General features: G+C 35.0%; 1 protein-coding gene across 1 annotated transcript; it reads left to right on the top strand.

Moving 5' to 3' along the window:
- Positions 1 to 276: 276 nt before the first annotated feature.
- On the top strand, positions 277 to 16,149 carry LOC147400257 (indole-3-acetaldehyde oxidase-like). The gene is made up of 10 exons (XM_086445878.1): positions 277 to 455; positions 6,381 to 8,066; positions 8,480 to 8,736; positions 8,879 to 9,088; positions 9,307 to 9,525; positions 11,152 to 12,120; positions 12,233 to 12,328; positions 12,668 to 12,766; positions 14,062 to 14,251; positions 15,754 to 16,149. Exons 1-10 carry the CDS (start codon positions 311 to 313, stop codon positions 15,972 to 15,974), a joined length of 4,092 nt encoding a protein of 1,363 aa, XP_086302004.1. The 5' UTR covers positions 277 to 310; the 3' UTR covers positions 15,975 to 16,149.
- Positions 16,150 to 19,532: the final 3,383 nt, after the last annotated feature.

Genomic DNA, 19,532 nt, shown 5'->3' with positions numbered 1-19,532 from the left:
ATTATCACTAATGCTGAGGTGACACAAGCAATTTACTGCGATTCTAACAATTCTGACGTGAGATTCTACATAACCGTAGATGGTTTCCTCGCGATACGAGTAAAAGCCATCTACGGTTATATACACAGCTCCACATCAGAATTGTGAGAATAGCAGTAAATTTTGTGTCACCCTAGCATGACTAATTATTTTTAAATTTCGAAAACATTATCTCTGTTTCAAGCCACGGATGTGACTGTTGTTTTTTTATATATATATTTTTTATTGATAAGCTGAATGTGACTGTTGTTGATCACTCTAAACTTCAACAATGGAGGACAGAGGAGATAAGAAACTGGTTTTTGCTGTTAATGCAGAAAGATTTGAGCTTTCAAAAGTCGACCCTTCAACTACTTTGCTTGAATTCTTACGTACTCAGACCCCTTACAGAGGAACCAAGCTTAGCTGTGGAGAAGGTCATGAGTTCTTTCTCTGCTTGTTTTAGTTCTTTCTGATTTGGGGTATTGGGTTTTCTATTTTGGGTCTGCTTTTTGATTCAGTTCTTTAGAGTTTTTCATTTATCTTTAATTTTTTTTTATATTATTAATGTTATTGGGTTGGGTTTTGAGGTATGATCGGTTTTGGATTTCAACTTGGGTTATACATGTTAATTTTGTGAATTTTGATTTTATAATATGTTTTGTGGGTTTTGATTTGGGTTTGAATTCTATTTATTTTTCTATATTGGTTTATGTGCATAAATTTGCATGATTTGATGGTTTATTAGATTAATTTTTATGTTTAATTTGTTTGGTGTGTTGGGATTTTGAAGAATAGGCTCTCTGTATTTGATGCAGATGATCGATCACCTAGCTTTGATCTGAACAAATCTCAAAGATCAAAACTCAAAATAAAGAAAAAGACAAAACCAATTACAGAATTCCCTAAACTCAAACAAACACTTCAATATCTCAAACAATTGTTGCTTACGTCAACAATATCTAGATATTTTACTTACCATATATGTCCTAATTTTAACCGGTAACAAGTAGTAAATCTTTTGTTTATTGTATTTTTAAAAAAATATAAAATTTATTATAAATGGTAAAGTTGAGATTTAATTGCTATCTATAGTTTTTATTGAAGACGAGTGCTGATTTTTGAACTCAACCTAACAGGGGGACGCAAAACTCACTAACGTGGCATGGGCAAAGAATCGTAGATTCTATCCCTCGGGAGACACAACCGACTTGCCATCTGCAGTTGTGTATCCCGAGCTAAAGAATCTACAGTTCTTTGTGCATGACATGTCAATGAGTTTTTGAATTCAGCTTGACAGCCGAACTCAAAAACTCACTGATGTGTTATGCACAAAGAACCGTAGAATTTTAGCTCAGGATACACAATTCCAGATGGCAGGTCCGTTGTGCATCCTGAGGTATAGATTCTACGGTTCTTTGCCCATGCCATGTCAGTGAGTTTTGAGTCCCCCTGTCAGGTTGAATTAAAAATCAGCACTCTTTATTGAATTGGATAAACTACAAAGACACCTAAGCTCATTTAAACAGAGGACCAATTATAAAGTAGAAAAGTAACTTATAGGAAATGTGGGACTAAATCCAAAACATACTAAAACTACCTCGCTCAATGTAAAGTTGTAAACTAATTACTTGTACTCGATGATCATAAATAAATACTCTCCCACACGCTGGAGAACATGCGCCGACTGGCACAACAAAATACTCATGATAGTCAACTAATCTTGATTCACACTAATAGGCCTGACCCCAACCAAATACTAAGCTGAATAAATACATTGTACTGTGATGAATAGTATTCACGATGGACAATAACCATGGTAGTAGGAACTGCAATGATTAGATGAACTATAGTTACAATTATATCTAGCGCATCATCCATAGACGTGTCTTGACTAAAGTTGCATGGCATATATTTGTTAAGAGTCGTGCTGGAGTGACCTTGAGCTGGAACCTCATATGGCACTTCTTGACGTGAAAGTGGATAGGAACCATAGATGCTTTTTCACTTGTATCTCAATGAAAGCATGTATGGTTCTCATACACTTTCGCGTCAAGACGTGTGATATGAGGTTCCGGCCTGAGGTCACTTCAGCATTATTCATTTTTTAATGGTCCTACTTACCTTAAATTCTTAATTTATAATGTATCCCTTGGTAGTTTTAATTTATAATTTAGTTCCTCTCTAATTCTTTTACCAATATTTCATGATTAGCAAATAACATACACCAAGAGACCCTTTCTTTGAATATGGACGATTAACCTAGCCGTTACTAGTGCAAAAGGAAAAACTTAGTGCAGATCCTTGGCCCAAATCTATTGTAACTCAAAACTCCTTTATCTCACCACAAAATTTTCAAGATATTATTGCTAAATGATTGAAGAAGGAGAAGATTGATAGACCAACCTAAGAACAATAGGAGAAGCAAGGCAAATGCCAAAATAACAAATTACAAACCAATTACTATCTAAAAAGAAAATCTTCAAAATAACACCCCTTTAAATTTTGGAAAGTTCTTACACCAAAAAACAATTATCTAACAATGTTAATAAGCACTTCTTCTAGCCAATGCTCCTTCCCTTTGAATTACCTGCTATTCATTATCTCCAAATCTCCCAACCGATAACAAATGAGGAAATTGTCCATGCTGTCCTTTCTGTTTGCCTCAACTCTTTAATTTTTCAATTTTGCAAGTGAGACAATATTGAGTTGGGAAAACACAAGGAAACATAGTAGAGACAAGAAATAAGCCCAAAAATTTCCCGTGACAATGTATGAAGGTATGATTAACCAATTGGCCCTATAATTTACATAAATACAAAAAAATTAACCAAGGTGATACCCCTTGCGATGATGTGGTCAATGGTAAGGATCTTATTAAAAGAAGCAGTCTAAATAAAAAAGATACCTTTGAGGGTATTCTGGGACCCATATGGACCTAGCAAAAAAATGTGGAGAAGGTGATAGAATAAAGGATTTGACAAAGAATCTCCTATTACAATTCACCATCCATACTCTTTGGTCCTCTTCCATAACGACCATGGGAACAAGATAGATTGATAAGAGAGGTGACCATCTGACTCTCAATCATTGAAGTCCATTATGAAATCAAAGTCCCAAAAAACTCCTCCCCAATCTGAATTTTGACATCCAAGATAGTGCCTTCTTTGTAGACTAAGTGAACATTTGAGGAATTAAACTTTTAAGTGTGACTCTGTAGCACCCCCAAATTCTAACATGAATCCCCATGATCTCATATTGCAGTGGAAAGATTGATTGAATTTGAAATTTAAATGTACTAATTAATATCCACAAAATAATTGAAAGTAATACTCAGGAGCTAAAACTCAAAACTGCCAAAAATATAAGTTGGCAAAACCTCACACTAACATCAAACTCTACTCCCAACAACTCAAATAAAAATAAAAATAAAAAAATCTTAGCACCTAAACTGAAAGTCAAACTAATAGGTGTAATCCCAATACTCGCTAGGGAGTGGACTCTAATTGTCAATGTAATTACTGGAAAACTGGATCTCCTCTATAGGTTCTTCTAAATGCTCCTCGATAGGGGGGGGTCTGCAACTAAAAATGATAGGGTGAGTAACAGGAAAGCTACCCATAAAAAACTACTATTCCAAACTAACAATTACTTAACATGGGGAAAATCATGTTAATACATGTGTAAATATATGCAAGTTTTCAAAAAAGTGTAAAACAAAAATAATTATAATCAAGTTGAAAACTAATTGATAATATTAAACAATTTGCAATGTAACTCCAAAGAAACCAAAATAAACATATGAAACAGGTTTTACATACAAATAATGGTAGTGTGTCTGTTAAGAGTGTTGAGAACTATGATTGGATACCTCACAATCAGGATCCGAATATGTTCCAAACTTCACCGATGTGGAACCCCATAATTAGTTCTTTATTTTGTAGCTGGTCGCTGCACTTACCACGATCGAGTGACCATTTATCTGACTTAGGTTGGCCGTTGAGTATGACTATAAGGTACAGATCCTTTCACGAAGTGTCAATATGTTCGACTATTTTAGATTATTAATGATCACTGACTAGTCATCTTCACTTATGCCTATCAAGTGAATATATGATTCTCGAAAATATCTCTACACTTTCACAAACTACCTTTACATTGCATAGTTCATTGCTAAATATAGAGAGAAATCTACCGGATCCTAGTCGTGATGCTACTGCCCTATGCATCCTATAGATACGTGGGCTTCGAAACCTTTGGGGAGATTTAAGTTCATCTATACGGGTTTAGGAGTCGTCACCATTCAATTAAAATGTAAATAGACACTATAAAAAGATTTTTTTAAATTCTATTTTTTGGCTTATAGTGACTCATATCCATAAGATAAGGGAAAATGGTCTACCTAAAGAATATAAGGTAAAGAGGTACGGTCGAGGGACAAGGAAGGTGTTAGGCACCTTTTCCCTCCCATCCTAAGTTGGTTACCAATATATTGACCATAGGTGAAGATTAGAAAATACTTTTTGGGTTTTTTAAAATAGAAGGAGTTATAGAGCAAATTAAACGGGCAAAATAACTATAGTCTAGTTTTAGAAAACTAAGAAATTAAACTGATGCGCAAGCTAAAATGAAAAAAGGTGTTTGTTGGAATTTTTTGTGAGCCTAGGATTTTGGTGGAAATCCACATGGATTTCACCTTCTTGGATCTTAAGACTCTTTTAGAGGGTAATGTGCTCACTTGGGAGCATCTTTTTGTTGGTTTAGCCTTGAGGAAGTGTCCATGAGATGGACACCACCATGGAAAGACTAGAGACTTTATGTATGAGTTTTATCCTCTTTGAGACTATTTTTTTTTTTTTTTTTTTGTGTTAGCATAGAGAGTTAAGTGTAGATCTAGGTAGATAGCCACCTTTGACCCATAGCCATTTTAGAGAAAACATTGTGATGTGTATGCACATAGTGTATGCATGTAATGAAATTAGAAAGAGAAGATCACCTCCAAGGAGGGATTACTCTCTAGCTCTTAAGTCATTAGGAAATAGAAGATCACCTCAAAAGAGGAATTACTTCTGGGGCATTACAGACTGTCCACACCATTTGTACTCCCATAATCAAACTTTATTACTCCCTTTTTCCAGCCCTAAGATTTTTTTTGTTTTGAAAATAAGTGATAATTTTGTTAACCCCTTTCCACACACCACGCTCATAATTCGTTCTCACCTCTTCACTTTCCACCCATCCTAATCTATACTGATTTAGCCCTTATAATTCCTTCCCCAACTTTATTGTTCATCTACATACCTCCATAACCATATCCAACAAGAGACTAAGTCATTATTTTGAAATTCTTGATCCCAAATCCCAATCCTTTTTTGGTGTATAAACTTGCTTCCATTTGACAAGGTAAATTTTATGATTCCCTTGTCATTCCATAGACAGTCTCAAATTAGAGTTCAACAATAATTATAACTCCAGGTTATGTATCCTTATCGATATAAACCCCCCTTTTCCTAATACACACCAAATTATCATAGGTATTTGTTTTTTTTTTCTTAAGTCAATAAAAATCATCTGTGAATACTTTATATTCTTTCAAAACTTCTCCATTAGTTGTCTAAGTAAGAAAATAGCCTTGATAGCTGACATTTTTTGTATGAAAACAAATTGGTTATTTGATATCTTTGTTTCTTGTTAATAAGTATTCTTTTATTCTCTACCAAATTTCATAATGTACTCATTGATTTTATCCCAAAATAATTACTTTGATTTTCACATCTATCTTGTTTTTATTAGTAGGTACCGTAGAACTTCTGCTGTAATGGTCTCATTCTCTTAATCTCCAAATTCTCTTTGAACGATATAGTTAACCTGAATTTGTCCCAATTTCTCCCATGCACTTTCAAACTTTTAGCATGCCATATTTCTAGTAGTATCATCTCCTTTATATATAATAGCTTGTGCTTGTGCCCCCTTCCTCACTCCCCTAGTTCTCGTGCTTTCATATTATATGTATTGTAGACATACAACTTTAAATCTACTTATTTTTAATGTATTAACCAATTCCAGTCTTTTTCTTTCAATTCACAGCAACCAGCAGGTGTCACTTTAGGGCATTGTTTCAAAAGTTCCCCCATAGCCAATCGCTTGTGTGTTGCACCCTGGTTATGATGCAGCACATTACTTCCAAAAAATGCCTTAGAATTAATTCAACAACTTTCTATCCATTTTGGCACAAATCTCTCCTTCATCCTAACTTGGGATGAACAAGCAATGCAAGCCTAACGCGCTGACATAGGTGGAGTTAAAGCGGGATTGGTTTTGCATCCAAATTTACAATTTTTTCATTTTTTTTTTTCATGCAGGTGGTTGCGGAGCTTGTGTTGTTCTTCTATCCAAGTGTGATCCTATACTAGAACAAGTTGAGGACTTTAAAGTGAGTTCGTGCCTGACTCTTCTTTGTAGCATAAATGGATGTTCGGTTACAACTACTGAAGGCCTTGGAAATAGCAAAACTGGGTTCCACCCTATCCACAAAAGATTCTCTGGTTTTCATGCTTCTCAATGTGGTTTTTGTACTCCAGGCATGTGCGTGTCTCTCTTTTCAGCTCTTGTCAATGCCGAGAAGACTCAAAGAGAAAATCCCCCTTCTGGGTTTTCAAAGCTCACGATGGCAGAAGCCGAGAAAGCTATTGCAAGCAGTCTCTGTCGGTGCACAGGTTACCGACCCATTGCTGATGTATGCAAAAGCTTTGCATCAGATGTCGATGTAGAGGATCTAGGATTCAATTCCTTTTGGAAAAAAGGGGAGAGTAGTAATGATAAATTACCATTTTATAACCCTCGCAATGATATTTGTACCTTCCCTGAGTTTTTGAAAAGGGAAATTAAATCCAAAACCATAATGGATTCCAAAGAGTGTTGTTGGTATAGCCCTGTTAGTGTTGAAGAACTTCAGAGTCTATTGGAATCAATAGAAGCAGAAAATGGGGCGAGGGTGAAATTAGTAGTTGGTAACACGGGTACGGGCTATTATAAGGAGGTTGACCACTATAACAAGTACATTGATCTAAGACACATCCCAGATCTCTCAATGATCAAAAGGGATAACACGGGGATCGAAATCGGAGCAGCCGTGACTATCTCTAAAGCAATCCAAGTTTTGAAGGAAAGAAAAGATGGGTTGGAATCAACAGTAGTGTTCAGAAAAATTGGGGATCATATGGATAAGGTTGCATCAGAGTTCATTCGGAATACTGCAAGTTTGGGTGGTAATTTGGTAATGGCACAAAGGAATCAGTTTCCCTCAGATATTGCTACTATACTAATTGCAGTAGGTTCATCAATAGTAATACAGACAGGTCTCAAAAGACGACAGCTTACATTGGAGGATTTCTTGGAGATGCCTCCATGTGATACTAAAACTTTACTTATACGTATTATAATCCCATGTTGGGACAAAGTAAAATTCTCGTCCTCTAAGAACAAACCAGGATTGATGTTCGAGACCTACCGTGCGGCACCACGACCCCTCGGGAATGCCTTGGCCTACCTCAATGCTGCTTTTTTAGCTCAATTTTCTACGTGTAAAACTTCAGATAGTGCTGTTGTCTTGGAAAATATTCGGTTGGCTTTCGGTGCCTATGGGACAAAACATGCAATGAAAGCTAGGAAAGTAGAGGAATTTTTAGTTGGAAAATCCCTTAGCGTTGGCATTCTATTTGATGCTGTTAAATTACTTAGAGAAACTGTTATACCAGAAGAGGGCACTTCAAGTCCTACTTATAGATCAAGCTTGGCCGTCGGTTTTCTTTTTGATTTTCTTCGTCCTCTGGTTGAAGCTGATAATGTGATAACCAATGTTGGCTTGGATGGATATATTAATACTTTGGAGGTCAAGGCTTCTAAGGACAACAATAATTATCATCCATTTGATCATACTAAAAAGCCGGGTTTGCTCTTATCTTCAAAACAAGTAGTGGAAGTTAGCAGCCAGTACCATCCAGTTGGTGACTCCACTAAAAAAGCTGGAGCCGAGATCCAAGCTTCTGGTTTGTTTTACCTAGTTTTTAATTTCATTTTATCTGGAATGCATTGTTCTGCTTTTTCTTCTTAATTAGTTGATGATAAGTTTAATTGGACATTCTGATTCTTGGTTTTTCCCCTTTGTTGATGATTGGGGATACTCAACTAGTACATAGGCATGGAAAGACGACTACTAGGTCATGACACTAAAAGCTGGAAGCAATTTATCAGATTCAGAAATAACATTATTATTTGTGTTTTCTCATAAAGGATTTACATTTGGTGTAATTCAAATTTACTGTTAATTAATAGGACCAATTTGAATTATTTATCAAGTTTCTTTTGGTTTGATCAACTTTTCTATTTCTTGTTAGTATTAGCTTTATAAGTAAAGTGTATATATTCACCCCATACTTGACTCTATCTTGAAATTACATAGGTGAAGCTGTGTATGTGGATGACATTCCTTCTCCAAAGGACTGCCTTTACGGATCATTCATATGTAGTACAATGCCCTTGGCACGGGTGAAGGGTACTAGATTCAGGTCTCCATCACTACCCGGAGACATTAGAGTTCTTTCTTTTAAAGACATCCCTGAAGGTGGGGAGAACATAGGATGTAAGACTCTCTTTGGTTCTGAACCTCTATTTGCTGATCATCTTACTCAATGGGCTGGCCAGCCTATAGGGTTTGTGGTAATTACTTTTCTTATCACAATTTAAGAATGTTTCTACAAATATATATGTTTTTCTGTTATTATAGTATATCTTGTATATGTTTTCCATGGGAAGCCAATTTCCTATTCTGAGTTTATGTTTCAATCGCTGGTGTATGTAGGTGGCGGATACACAGAAACATGCTGACATGGCAGCTAACTGTGCTGTGGTTGATTATGAAACTGAAAATCTTGAACCACCCATTTTATCAGTAGAAGAGGCTGTTGAGAAATCTAGCTTCTTCGAGGTTCCTTCCTTCATTCGCCCGAAACAAATTGGAGATTTCTCGAAAGGGATGGAAGAAGCTGACCACAAGATTCTCTCAGAAGAGGTGCTTCTCATATACTTTCTTTAATTTCCCTTTTTTATTAATAACTAAGAGCCAGAAATTAACTTTATTGGACATAATCAAGTTTTCTAGAAAAATTAGCCTTTTTTTTTCTCTTTTCATATGCAAAATGTAAGAAATCAGGTGTTACTATCTGTTTAATTTCCTATGTCAAGAGAGGCACTTTCACTATTAAACTCTTCTGTAATGGCTTTTTCCAGATCAAACTTGGGTCTCAATATTTTTTCTATATGGAGACACAAACTACACTTGCTGTACCCGATGAAGATAACTGCATGGTTGTGTACACCTCAACACAGTGTCCTGAGAATGCGCAGATCACAATAGCAAGGTGCCTCGGTGTTCCCCATCACAATGTCCGTGTGATTACAAGAAGGGTTGGAGGAGGGTTCGGTGGAAAAGCAATGAGAGCTTTGCCTGTGAGTATCCATGTGTAAAAATATAATAGATCTTTCTAGGCCAAAATTAAAGCTTATTCTTTTTTGTGGGTGGGAGTCCCCTCTATCTATGGTACACAGGCATGGTAGAAGCACAACCAAAGTATGCCATGGACAACTTAAAAAAAATGAAGAGTTTTTCATTGTCAGGATATCCATTTTGAACTTGAAAGTCCCATTATATTTCAAAATTGAACAAATTCTCAGAAATCATAGATGTAAATCCTATTTCCAATAAATATGGATTTTTTTTTTTTAAGTATGCGTGTCATCTCTAGGAAAACAAGGTCCTCATCTTCTGAACAGACTAAAATTGTTTTTCATGGAATCAAGACCAGTTCCCTATGCAGGATGTTCCTTCTATTATCTGGGAAATGGAAAATAGCCTGTTTTTGGTTTATAATGTAAGATAATGGCCTTATATATATATATATATATATATATATATATATATATATATATATATATATCTTTTTCTAGCAGTTTAGAAGCCTGTATAACAAAATCTCTTATTTTCTTTAATAGGATTTTAATGTGATTCATCCTTGTTAGATATATATGTGTGTGTGTGAGTCACAATAATTACGTTAACCACAATACATAAAACACTTGCTAAATTGAACAAGCTTTTGTTTTAGTAGATATAAAATATTGATAAATTACTAATATGTCCAACTAAATAGAACATCGGCAATTTTGTGTGCCTGCCTATAAATGTGCTAAAATGCTTAAAATACATCAAACTAAGATCATGTATATTTAAATAACTAATAATAATTTATTTCCAATAATGAATGTATATTAGGTGTATTTTACAAGTCCTTTCTCCAAGCAATTTATATTGTTTATCATTTTATAAATGCCATCAATATTTTAATATTTTTTTTTCAAAAAAGAAATGAAATCTTGCTATTTATATATTCAAAATTGATCAATTGTGTTTAAATTTAATGTTCACCAAAATATTTCACAAAAATGAAAAGTGCTGATGTCCAACAAAATATAAACCAAAAAAGAAATTTTCAATGTTTTTCATTTGGAGCCTTGGGGAAATGGATATATTTAACAATATTTCATGGAAATATGTCGAAATTTAATACCATGGTAATGACCAAGATGGTTAGGATGGGATTTTGTTGAATGGTAAATCCCATTGGCTGGACCAACATTTTGAGGGCCTAGATTAATAACGGTGTGTTCCTGATCTTAGAAATCCAATGCTTGAGGAGAAAGAGACCCCTGGACTCTTGGTCCAAAAAACCCTTTTCCTACCAAAACATGGAACCTTGCAATGATCTTCTTGGAAGAGATCTAAATATCCTGATTTAATCTGAAATGCCATATGAGCGTACATGACACACTACATTAAAAAAGGTGTAAATTCGACACCAAGGTCCGTCGAATTTACCACTTTTCTCACTCAGTGACAATTAGACCCTTTGTCAATGCAGACATGTATGATGTTACTAAGTTATCCCTGGTGTTCTATAAAATATGCAATCTTTGTTTTTTTTTTTTTTTTGCCAAATTATTTCTCCTAATGTTGTGGTTATGCCTGTTAAATTATGAACCCCACAATCAAAATACCTATCGAGTGTGTTGTTTTAGGTGGCGACAGCATGTGCACTTGCAGCACACAAATTACGTCGTCCAGTTCGAATTTACCTCAACCGGAAGACAGACATGATAATGGCAGGAGGAAGACATCCTATGAAAATAAATTACAGTGTGGGTTTCAAATCTGATGGGAAGATCACCGCCCTACACCTTGAAATATTAGTCAATGCAGGGATATCTGTAGATGTAAGCCCGATAATACCACGCAACATGTTGGGAGGATTGAAGAAGTACAACTGGGGAGCTATATCTTTTGATATAAAGCTCTGCAAGACAAACCATTCAAGTAAGACAGCCATGAGAGGGCCCGGAGAGGTACAAGCAACATTTATTGCTGAGGCTGTGATTGAGCATGTAGCATCTTTTCTTTCTATGGACGTTGATTCTGTCAGGAACAAGAATATTCACACGTACGAGAGCCTCAAATTTTTTTATGAAAATAGCTCTGGTGAACCTCTTGAGTATACTCTGCCTTTGGTTTTGGATAAGTTGGAGAAATCTTCAAGATTCCAACAAAGGAGTGAAGAAATAAGACAGTTTAATAGTTGCAATAAATGGAGGAAAAGAGGAATTTCTCGTCTACCCATCTTGTATGAAGTGATAGTGAGAGCTACTCCAGGTAAAGTAAGCATTCTCAATGACGGATCAGTTGTTGTTGAAGTTGGAGGGATCGAGTTGGGTCAGGGGCTTTGGACTAAGGTGAAACAGATGACAGCATTTGCTCTCAGCCCTCTACAGAATGATATTAGTGGAGATCTCTTGGAAAGGGTACGAGTCATTCAGGCAGACACCTTGAGCTTAGTACAAGGGGGGCTTACCGCTGGAAGCACCACATCAGAAGCAAGTTGTGAAGCGGTTCGGATTTGCTGTAATTTGTTGGTTGACAGACTAATCCCACTGAAGGAAAGGTTGCAAGAGCAGATGGCGGGCACGGTTTCATGGGATACTTTAATCGTCCAGGTGACTAGTTGATGAACTTATGTATTTTGTACCCAACTTATTGGTTAGCTTCAATTATGGATTAGATAAAGCAGGTTTGGGGAAGTATCTCATGTTCTATTTCTATTTGCAGGCGAATGCCCAAGCTGTGAACTTATCAGCTAGTACTTTGTATGTTCCCGAATTGACATCAGCACAATATCTAAACTATGGTGCTGCAGTGAGTGAAGTGAGTTTCTTGACGACATTTTTTAAAGAATGAAATGGCGTTTATTGATATTTAATTTAATTTAATGTTGCACACGTAACAAAGTAACATAAATGTTTCTTTTGGTAGCTTACATACTCAAACCTGAAGTTATATATCTTACTTTCTAATGAGTAACAATATACTAAACTATTTGAAGTAATAGTATATCTTCTTTTTCGTGTAATAAGATGAGGCTAATTTATAAAATTGGGCATATTATGTTTTTATCAAATTAACTCCACAGAGATTTCTCAAGTGTTGGATGTGGGCAATGAGTTAGTTACACAGAATTCTAATGCAATTTTGAACGTGATATAGGTGGAGATAGATCTTCTCACTGGTGCAACCACTATCTTGCGGACAGATATTGTCTATGACTGTGGACAGAGCCTGAACCCCGCAGTGGATTTGGGACAGGTTAGCTTGACTACAATATTATTTAGTATTTACAGCTCTACTTCAATTTAACTTCTTACAATACATTAATTCTTTATTTGTTTACATTGTTTAGCCTCATACATGTAATGTCCTGTGATTGTGCATAATTCACATAGAATGACATGTATGGGGCAGTTAAGTTCCGTTGGGTGGATAGTAAGTGCTGGCAACCAATAACATGGGGTCACAGAGCAGTCATTCGATTGTTCCCACTAGAAAATTTCTTTAACCCGGTTGGATTATTTAGCCATTCAAATTTTGGCCATGTCGGCATGCTTACTAATACCATGGTTCAAAGTATCATGTCATATCATATCGGAATGTTATCAGCCTGTATGTACTGGTGATTGAACATTCCAATGTGAAGCATTCATAGAGTTAAATGTTTTGCGTTGTATCAAAATATTTCGGTTTGTAATGGAATGTGTTGTTGAAATGTTTTGACCTAAACAATTTGAAACAAACAAAAATCAGAAAAAGAAAAAAGTATTTAAAAATAATTATAATGGAACCTCCACGTGAATGGGATTTCTGCAAAAAAATAGAGATTGAAATGATACCAAAAATCTCTACAACAAAACAATGCAATCTTTGCAAAAAATTATCAGTCCTTTCTCTCTCTCTCTCTCAAAAAGTGTCAGTCAACTATGTAATGAGTTATTCTCAAATCCAAAAGGAACGAACCCACAATTTTCTAATTGTAATCAGAGGCCTTATCCATTAGCCTATGGGTATTTAATAGTTAATTGAAATTTAGAACATTAAAATTTCTTTAGTGCAATCTAGCTTAGTGTATTATCAGCATATTGGTGTCTAATAACACTTATCAACATGGAAAATTATACTTGAAATAAATAGTTGGGAGAGTCAATTTATAACTCAAGATATATTTATCATTAAAATGTTGGTTTTTATGAATGTTTCGAGAACATTTTTGTAAAATTCGGAATGTTTTCGTTCTTATATATTGGTGAACATATAAAGTTTTTCTTGACCGAAACATTCATCCGAAATGACATTTTAAACCTTGACTTACACAACACATCATAGAAGAACACGACATGCATGAGCACCTGCGTATGTATTTTGGAGAAGCATTTTTTCCCTGTTTTCAATTGAGTTAGCATTAAGGGTGCATATTCATGTACTCAAGTAACTTGGGTACTTTTCCAACTCAAATTTCTTTTATGTGCCACAAATTATTGGAATACCATGTTGAAGATCATTTGAAATCATGCCAAGAATACCTTTTATATGAAAGTTTTTCTATACAGATCGAGGGCTCTTTCATTCAAGGAGTCGGATTTTTCATGCTGGAAGAGTACCTATCAAACTCAGATGGATTGGTGATATCAGAAGGAACATGGACCTACAAGATCCCAACCATTGACACAATCCCTAAGCAGTTCAATGTTGAGATAATGAACAGCAGTCATCATGAAAAACGTGTTCTCTCCTCCAAAGGTTCCATTTCCATTCCCCCCTTTTATTTGTAGAGGAAATTTAATGTAGTCCACGAGGACAATATATGCACCACATTTTTGTTGGTCATTCAGAATACGCCTTTTGTTCACATGGGCAAGGGCTTTGCCTGGTTGGAACACTTAACGTCCTAAACTAGGGTTTAAGGAGCAGTCACTAACAAGGTTTAAAATCTCCACTCAAGGCATTGTCTTGGTCAAGCGAAAAATCAGGACTTTCTTGACAGAGCAGTCCGACACATTCCAAAATAACCCAAGAGAATTCAAAAAATCTGGAAACATTGAATGTTTCGTTCTGAGATGGTATGAAACTTTAAACCATGGTTTCTACTACAAAAGCAGTTGTTTAGGCAAGGCCTAGGAAGCATATAAATATGTTCCATATGTTATGCTACAATTGTAGTGGTGGTAGTGTTGTGCTGCTGCTTTTATTCCAAAATAGAAATGAATGATAGTATTTTCAATTTCCTTCGTCTTTTCTTGAAATCAATAAATATTCAAATTAAGTTTAGGTTAGGATAAACATGCATTGTTCAACCAATGAATCACTGTTACACAGGGGTCACATTATGCATTTGACTACACTAATTCATAGTTCTCTCACCTATCACTTAGCTAAATATTGACCTAATCAAGTTGGTCCAATGGTGGTTTGTCGCCCCCTTTAAGAAGGTCAAGAAAATGATGAACAATATGGATCAATTAGAAATCAATCTATCAGATGGTTAAAATTTAAACCATCCAATCCTTTTTTTTTGGATGGCTAAGCTGGAGTTCTTCTCCAAGAGCTTTAGAATAAGTAGAACCATGGCCGAGTACATGTAAGTGTAAATTTTGTATTTACACCCAAGAAGAGGAATGTCGAGTAAAATTGATGTTCTAGAAATACCTCGAAGCGACCACTTTTGTCATCTTGGGCCCATTATACATAAGGATGGAGAGATTGAAGAGGATGTTGTCTATAGGATCAGTGATAGATTTTTAAAGTGGAGGTGTGCTTCTAAAGTGTTGTTATGTAGTTGATGCATTCTAATCAAATTAAAAGGAACTTTTATAATGTAGTAGTAAGACTAGCATTGCCTTTATGGAGCTGAATGTTATGAACTAAGAGAGACAACTGAGATGATTTGGACATATGCAATGAAAGTTGATTAAAGCCCCAATTAGAAGAAACATTGAAGTTGAAGGTTTTAAACGAATGAGAGGAAGTCCCAAAAGAATTTATATTAAGAATTTATGATAGTGGAAGTGTATTTGAATACACTGTTAATAATAGAAGACGTGTAATGATGATGGGTAAGCTGGACTTGAACCCACGACCTCTAAGTTGAATTGCCATATGTCAACCAACTCATGAGCTATGGGTCTGATCCCCATCCAATCATTTTGATATTAGGCTTTAGAGTTCTTGTTGGGTTTTCTCTATGCACTCTTTCTAATCAATAATTGCTTTACATTAATGAGTGGATTGTCTTTCATTTCCAGCTTCTGGGGAGCCACCTTTACTTCTGGCAGTCTCGGTTCACTGTGCAACTAGACATGCCATCAAAGAAGCAAGGAAACAGCTTCTTTCTTGGAGTGGTGGATCAGATGGGTCTTATTTGGCATTCCAACTGGATGTCCCTGCAACCATGCCTGTGGTTAAGGAGCTTTGTGGGGTGGACATTGTCGAGAGGTACTTGCAAAGCAAGCTTGCTTTCAATTAATCAAACTGTTGTTCTGTGTGTCCTTGTAGACTCTAAAAAGTGGCTTGTATCTTATAATGTAAGTGTCCAATGTTCTTATGGGATGTAAATATGGAAAGATCGTATTGATTACATCGTTCATCTTGTTGGAAAAAAATTGTATGGAAGCTATAAAAGAAGATCGACTGTTCTTTGAGGCACGATGTAACTATGCTTTCTTTAAACGTTATTTGTTCTCTTCCGGAATTAAATTGAGAATGCAAAAAAAGGGTTCTAACATATACGTTCCCAGGATACAATGAAGTCCAGTCTCTGTTATCTCCCACTATTTTTGCACTAACAGAAAGAGATCTGTACAATAAGATATTATGCCCAAGAAGAGGAGAGAGATTTTAAAATTCAAAAAATCTGTGAGTTTTCAATGTTTATATAAGGGTTTTAAATTTTGAATTTAAAGAGTAATTGTGTCTCTTTGAATAGGCACCATGACTATTAAGGGTTCCTACTAGATAATCCCACCCTTCTGGAATGGACACCAACAGTTGTAGAAATCTTGTTGACTTACGGTCAACTCTTTTTGACTCGCTGTCATACCTATTTACAAGTCATTGCGTAGTCAAATCATGTTGACCCGTTGTCTTGATCACAATCAACCATTCTGAACCACCAATCATCTTGATCGTCTATCCAATGGTCAATATCGAATCTTGATGGTACACTTAGTAAAAAGGAAAGAGCTCCCCAATACGTACGTGCGAAACGCAAAGTGCGCCTCTAAAACACCCTAAACGCCTAATTGCCATTTTGCACATCGCACGGGCGTGAGCGCAATGACAAGCCGCTGCTACATACAACAAAGTCTTCTTACTAAAATAACAAATATTATAAGTGAAGAGTCATTTATAAGTTTCAGGTGAATTTTACTCTTATTCCATGTGGGACTAAAAAAAATGTAGGTGTAAAGTTAAGTCTCTACAATACTAAATTTTTCAAAGAAATTTGAATTCCCTCCAAAACATTTGCAATTTATAAAAATACAAAAGTAGTTTAATAGTACAACTATGTTTAAACAAACATTTTTTGAATTTCAAACTTTTAAAAACTTTAAAATAATTCATAAACAAATAAATTACTTTTACATAAATAAATATAATAAATCAAAATCAGATAGAAAATTTCTAAGAATCCCCCATATTTTTTGAAATAATTAAAATTTATTAGGCATAAGACAGAGAATAAACTAAAGTGCAGAGATGAAGGTATCTTATTAGATTTGAACCTGCATTTAGTATAAGCATTTCAAAGTTCATCAGGGAGCTTAGTGACATTTAGTCTTGAACTAAAAATCCTATTTAACAAATTGGAAACACAACACACACAATAATTTTTACAAGTACTTAATGTTCTTTTGCAAGCCAGCACATTTATGGTCATGTGCTTTATCCCAGATTCAGGAGTGCTCTAGCAGAGTCTATAATCCCATGGAAAGCAGCCTGACTTCCACACTCAAATAGGTAAATCTATTAGAAGTTTTCTCCATAGTAAAACTTCAACAAAATAAGTTTTAGATTTATAAAGAGAAAAAATATTCCCATCCTACTATCATACAAGGTCTACACTAGTCTGTGAAACAACCAAAAATGAGTTAATTAGAAAAAAGATGTTCTAATTGTTACTAGTGTTTAAACAATCATTCACACAACTTATTTTTGCTATTGAACCTTAGAGATGGGTCACAAAACTAGGTTGGGTACCTGTTATTGATGATTTTAGTTTATAGACCTCAAACCCATTCCTTTTGTTATTTTATAAATATGATCTCTTGCGAGTCCCTTAGTAAAAGGATCGGCCAAGTTCTCTTTAGACCTTACAAAGATTAAAGAAACTGCTCCATCTTTGAGTAGACTTCTGACATAATTATGTCGAAGACTAATATGTCGATTCTTACCATTGTACGTCTTATTGTTATCTCTCTTCAAGTAGCTTCACTATCACAATAAATGGTAAGTGCAGGAATTGTCTTATTAACTAAATGCAAGTCTATGATTAAGTTCCTAAGCTATTCTGCCTCTTTACATGCTGCAGCAAGTGCAATAAACTCAACCTCCATAGTAGAGTGAGTAGTTTTTCAATCCCCATAAAATTGCATCACCTGCCATAGTAAAAATCCAACATGTTGTAGACTTTGATTCTTCACTATCCACATTCCAACTAGCATCGTTGTACCCTTCTATTACAACAGGAAAATCATTATATTCTAATGCATAATTAACAATCCCTCTTAGATATTTTAGAACTCAAAATATTGCACCCCAATATTCCTGATTAGGCTTACTAGTATGTCTACTTAGTTTTCTTATAACATATGCAATGTCTAGATGAGTGCAATGTATACCATACATGAGATTGTCAATTATCTTTGCATAATCTAGTTGGGAAATACACCTTCTAGTGTTCATTTCTAACTTATTGTCAGGATCATAAGGGGTAGAAATAGACTTGCAATCAAAATGATTATATTTTCTAAGGAATTTTTCAATATAGTAAAATTGAGTTAATGATATACCATTATCAGTTCTTACTAACTTAATTCCTAGAATTAAATCTGCTGCTCCTATATCTTTCATTTTGAAATTATAAGATAAAAACAATTTTGTTTTCATTATGCATTTTATATCAGTACCAAAAATAAGCATGTCATCAACATACAAACCAATAATCACACTAGAGCAATCATTAATTTGCCATATACACACTCATCTTATTCATTAATTTTATAATCATTAGACAACATTACTTTATCAAATTTATCATGCCATAATTTTGGGACTTGTTTGAACCCATATAAAGATTTGACTAATTTGCAAACCTTATGTTCTTATCCTTTCGTTATAAAGCCTTCAAGCTAATCCATGTAAATTTCTTTAGTTAACTCTCCATTTAAAAAAGTTGTCATAACATCCATTTGGTTAATAGTAAGTTTATGAACAAATGATAAAACTAACAAGAGTCTAATAGTAGTTATTCTAACTACTAGAGTATAAGTATCAAAGTAATCAATTTCTTCCTTTTGTCTAAAACCTTTAGCCACTAATTTGGCCTTAAACTTATCAATAGAGCCATGGACTCTTCACTGATTTCTAAAAATCCATTTACAACCTATGGGTTTTGAACTAGGGGGTAGGTCTACTAAAGTTCGAGTATTATTAGATAAAATGGATCTCATTTCATCATCAATTACTTCTGTAAATACGTGATTTTCGAGTTCGAAGATCACATCTATGAGGATTTGGAGTTGCTACCATTCCTTTTTGTAAAATGGTGTGAGTTGTCACCCAGAGTATATTTTTAAAAAAAGCGTCGTATTGGCATTATAGTGACTCTCATACGGATAAAGTACCGAACTACCTAAGATCTAGGTAAGTGGTTCAATTAGACAAAGGGGAAGGTGCTAGGCACCCCTCTCTCCATCAAATGATGGTAATCTTAAAAGCTTAGTCATTTTCGGATAAAGAAAAGTAAATAAATAAAGAGAAGAGTTGAATGATCGACAACTTGTACCCTAAGAAGGGATTTACT

The sequence above is a fragment of the Akebia trifoliata genome, chromosome 6 (assembly GCF_017979445.1).
Source record: "Akebia trifoliata isolate Shusen 1 chromosome 6, ASM1797944v1, whole genome shotgun sequence".
Taxonomy (NCBI): Eukaryota; Viridiplantae; Streptophyta; class Magnoliopsida; order Ranunculales; family Lardizabalaceae; genus Akebia; species Akebia trifoliata.
Note: the sequence above shows the minus strand (reverse complement) of the source record. Positions and strands in the feature narration are given on the sequence as shown.

Bases quoted from the DNA above. Each gene is read 5' to 3' on its own strand.
- LOC147400257 (XM_086445878.1), top strand. From the start codon at position 311: ATGGAGGACAGAGGAGATAAGAAACTGGTTTTTGCTGTTAATGCAGAA. The intron at 8,737-8,878 runs GTAATTACTTTT...TGGTGTATGTAG, and splicing joins GCCAGCCTATAGGGTTTGTG to GTGGCGGATACACAGAAACA. The intron at 12,121-12,232 runs GTGACTAGTTGA...TTCTATTTGCAG, and splicing joins GGGATACTTTAATCGTCCAG to GCGAATGCCCAAGCTGTGAA.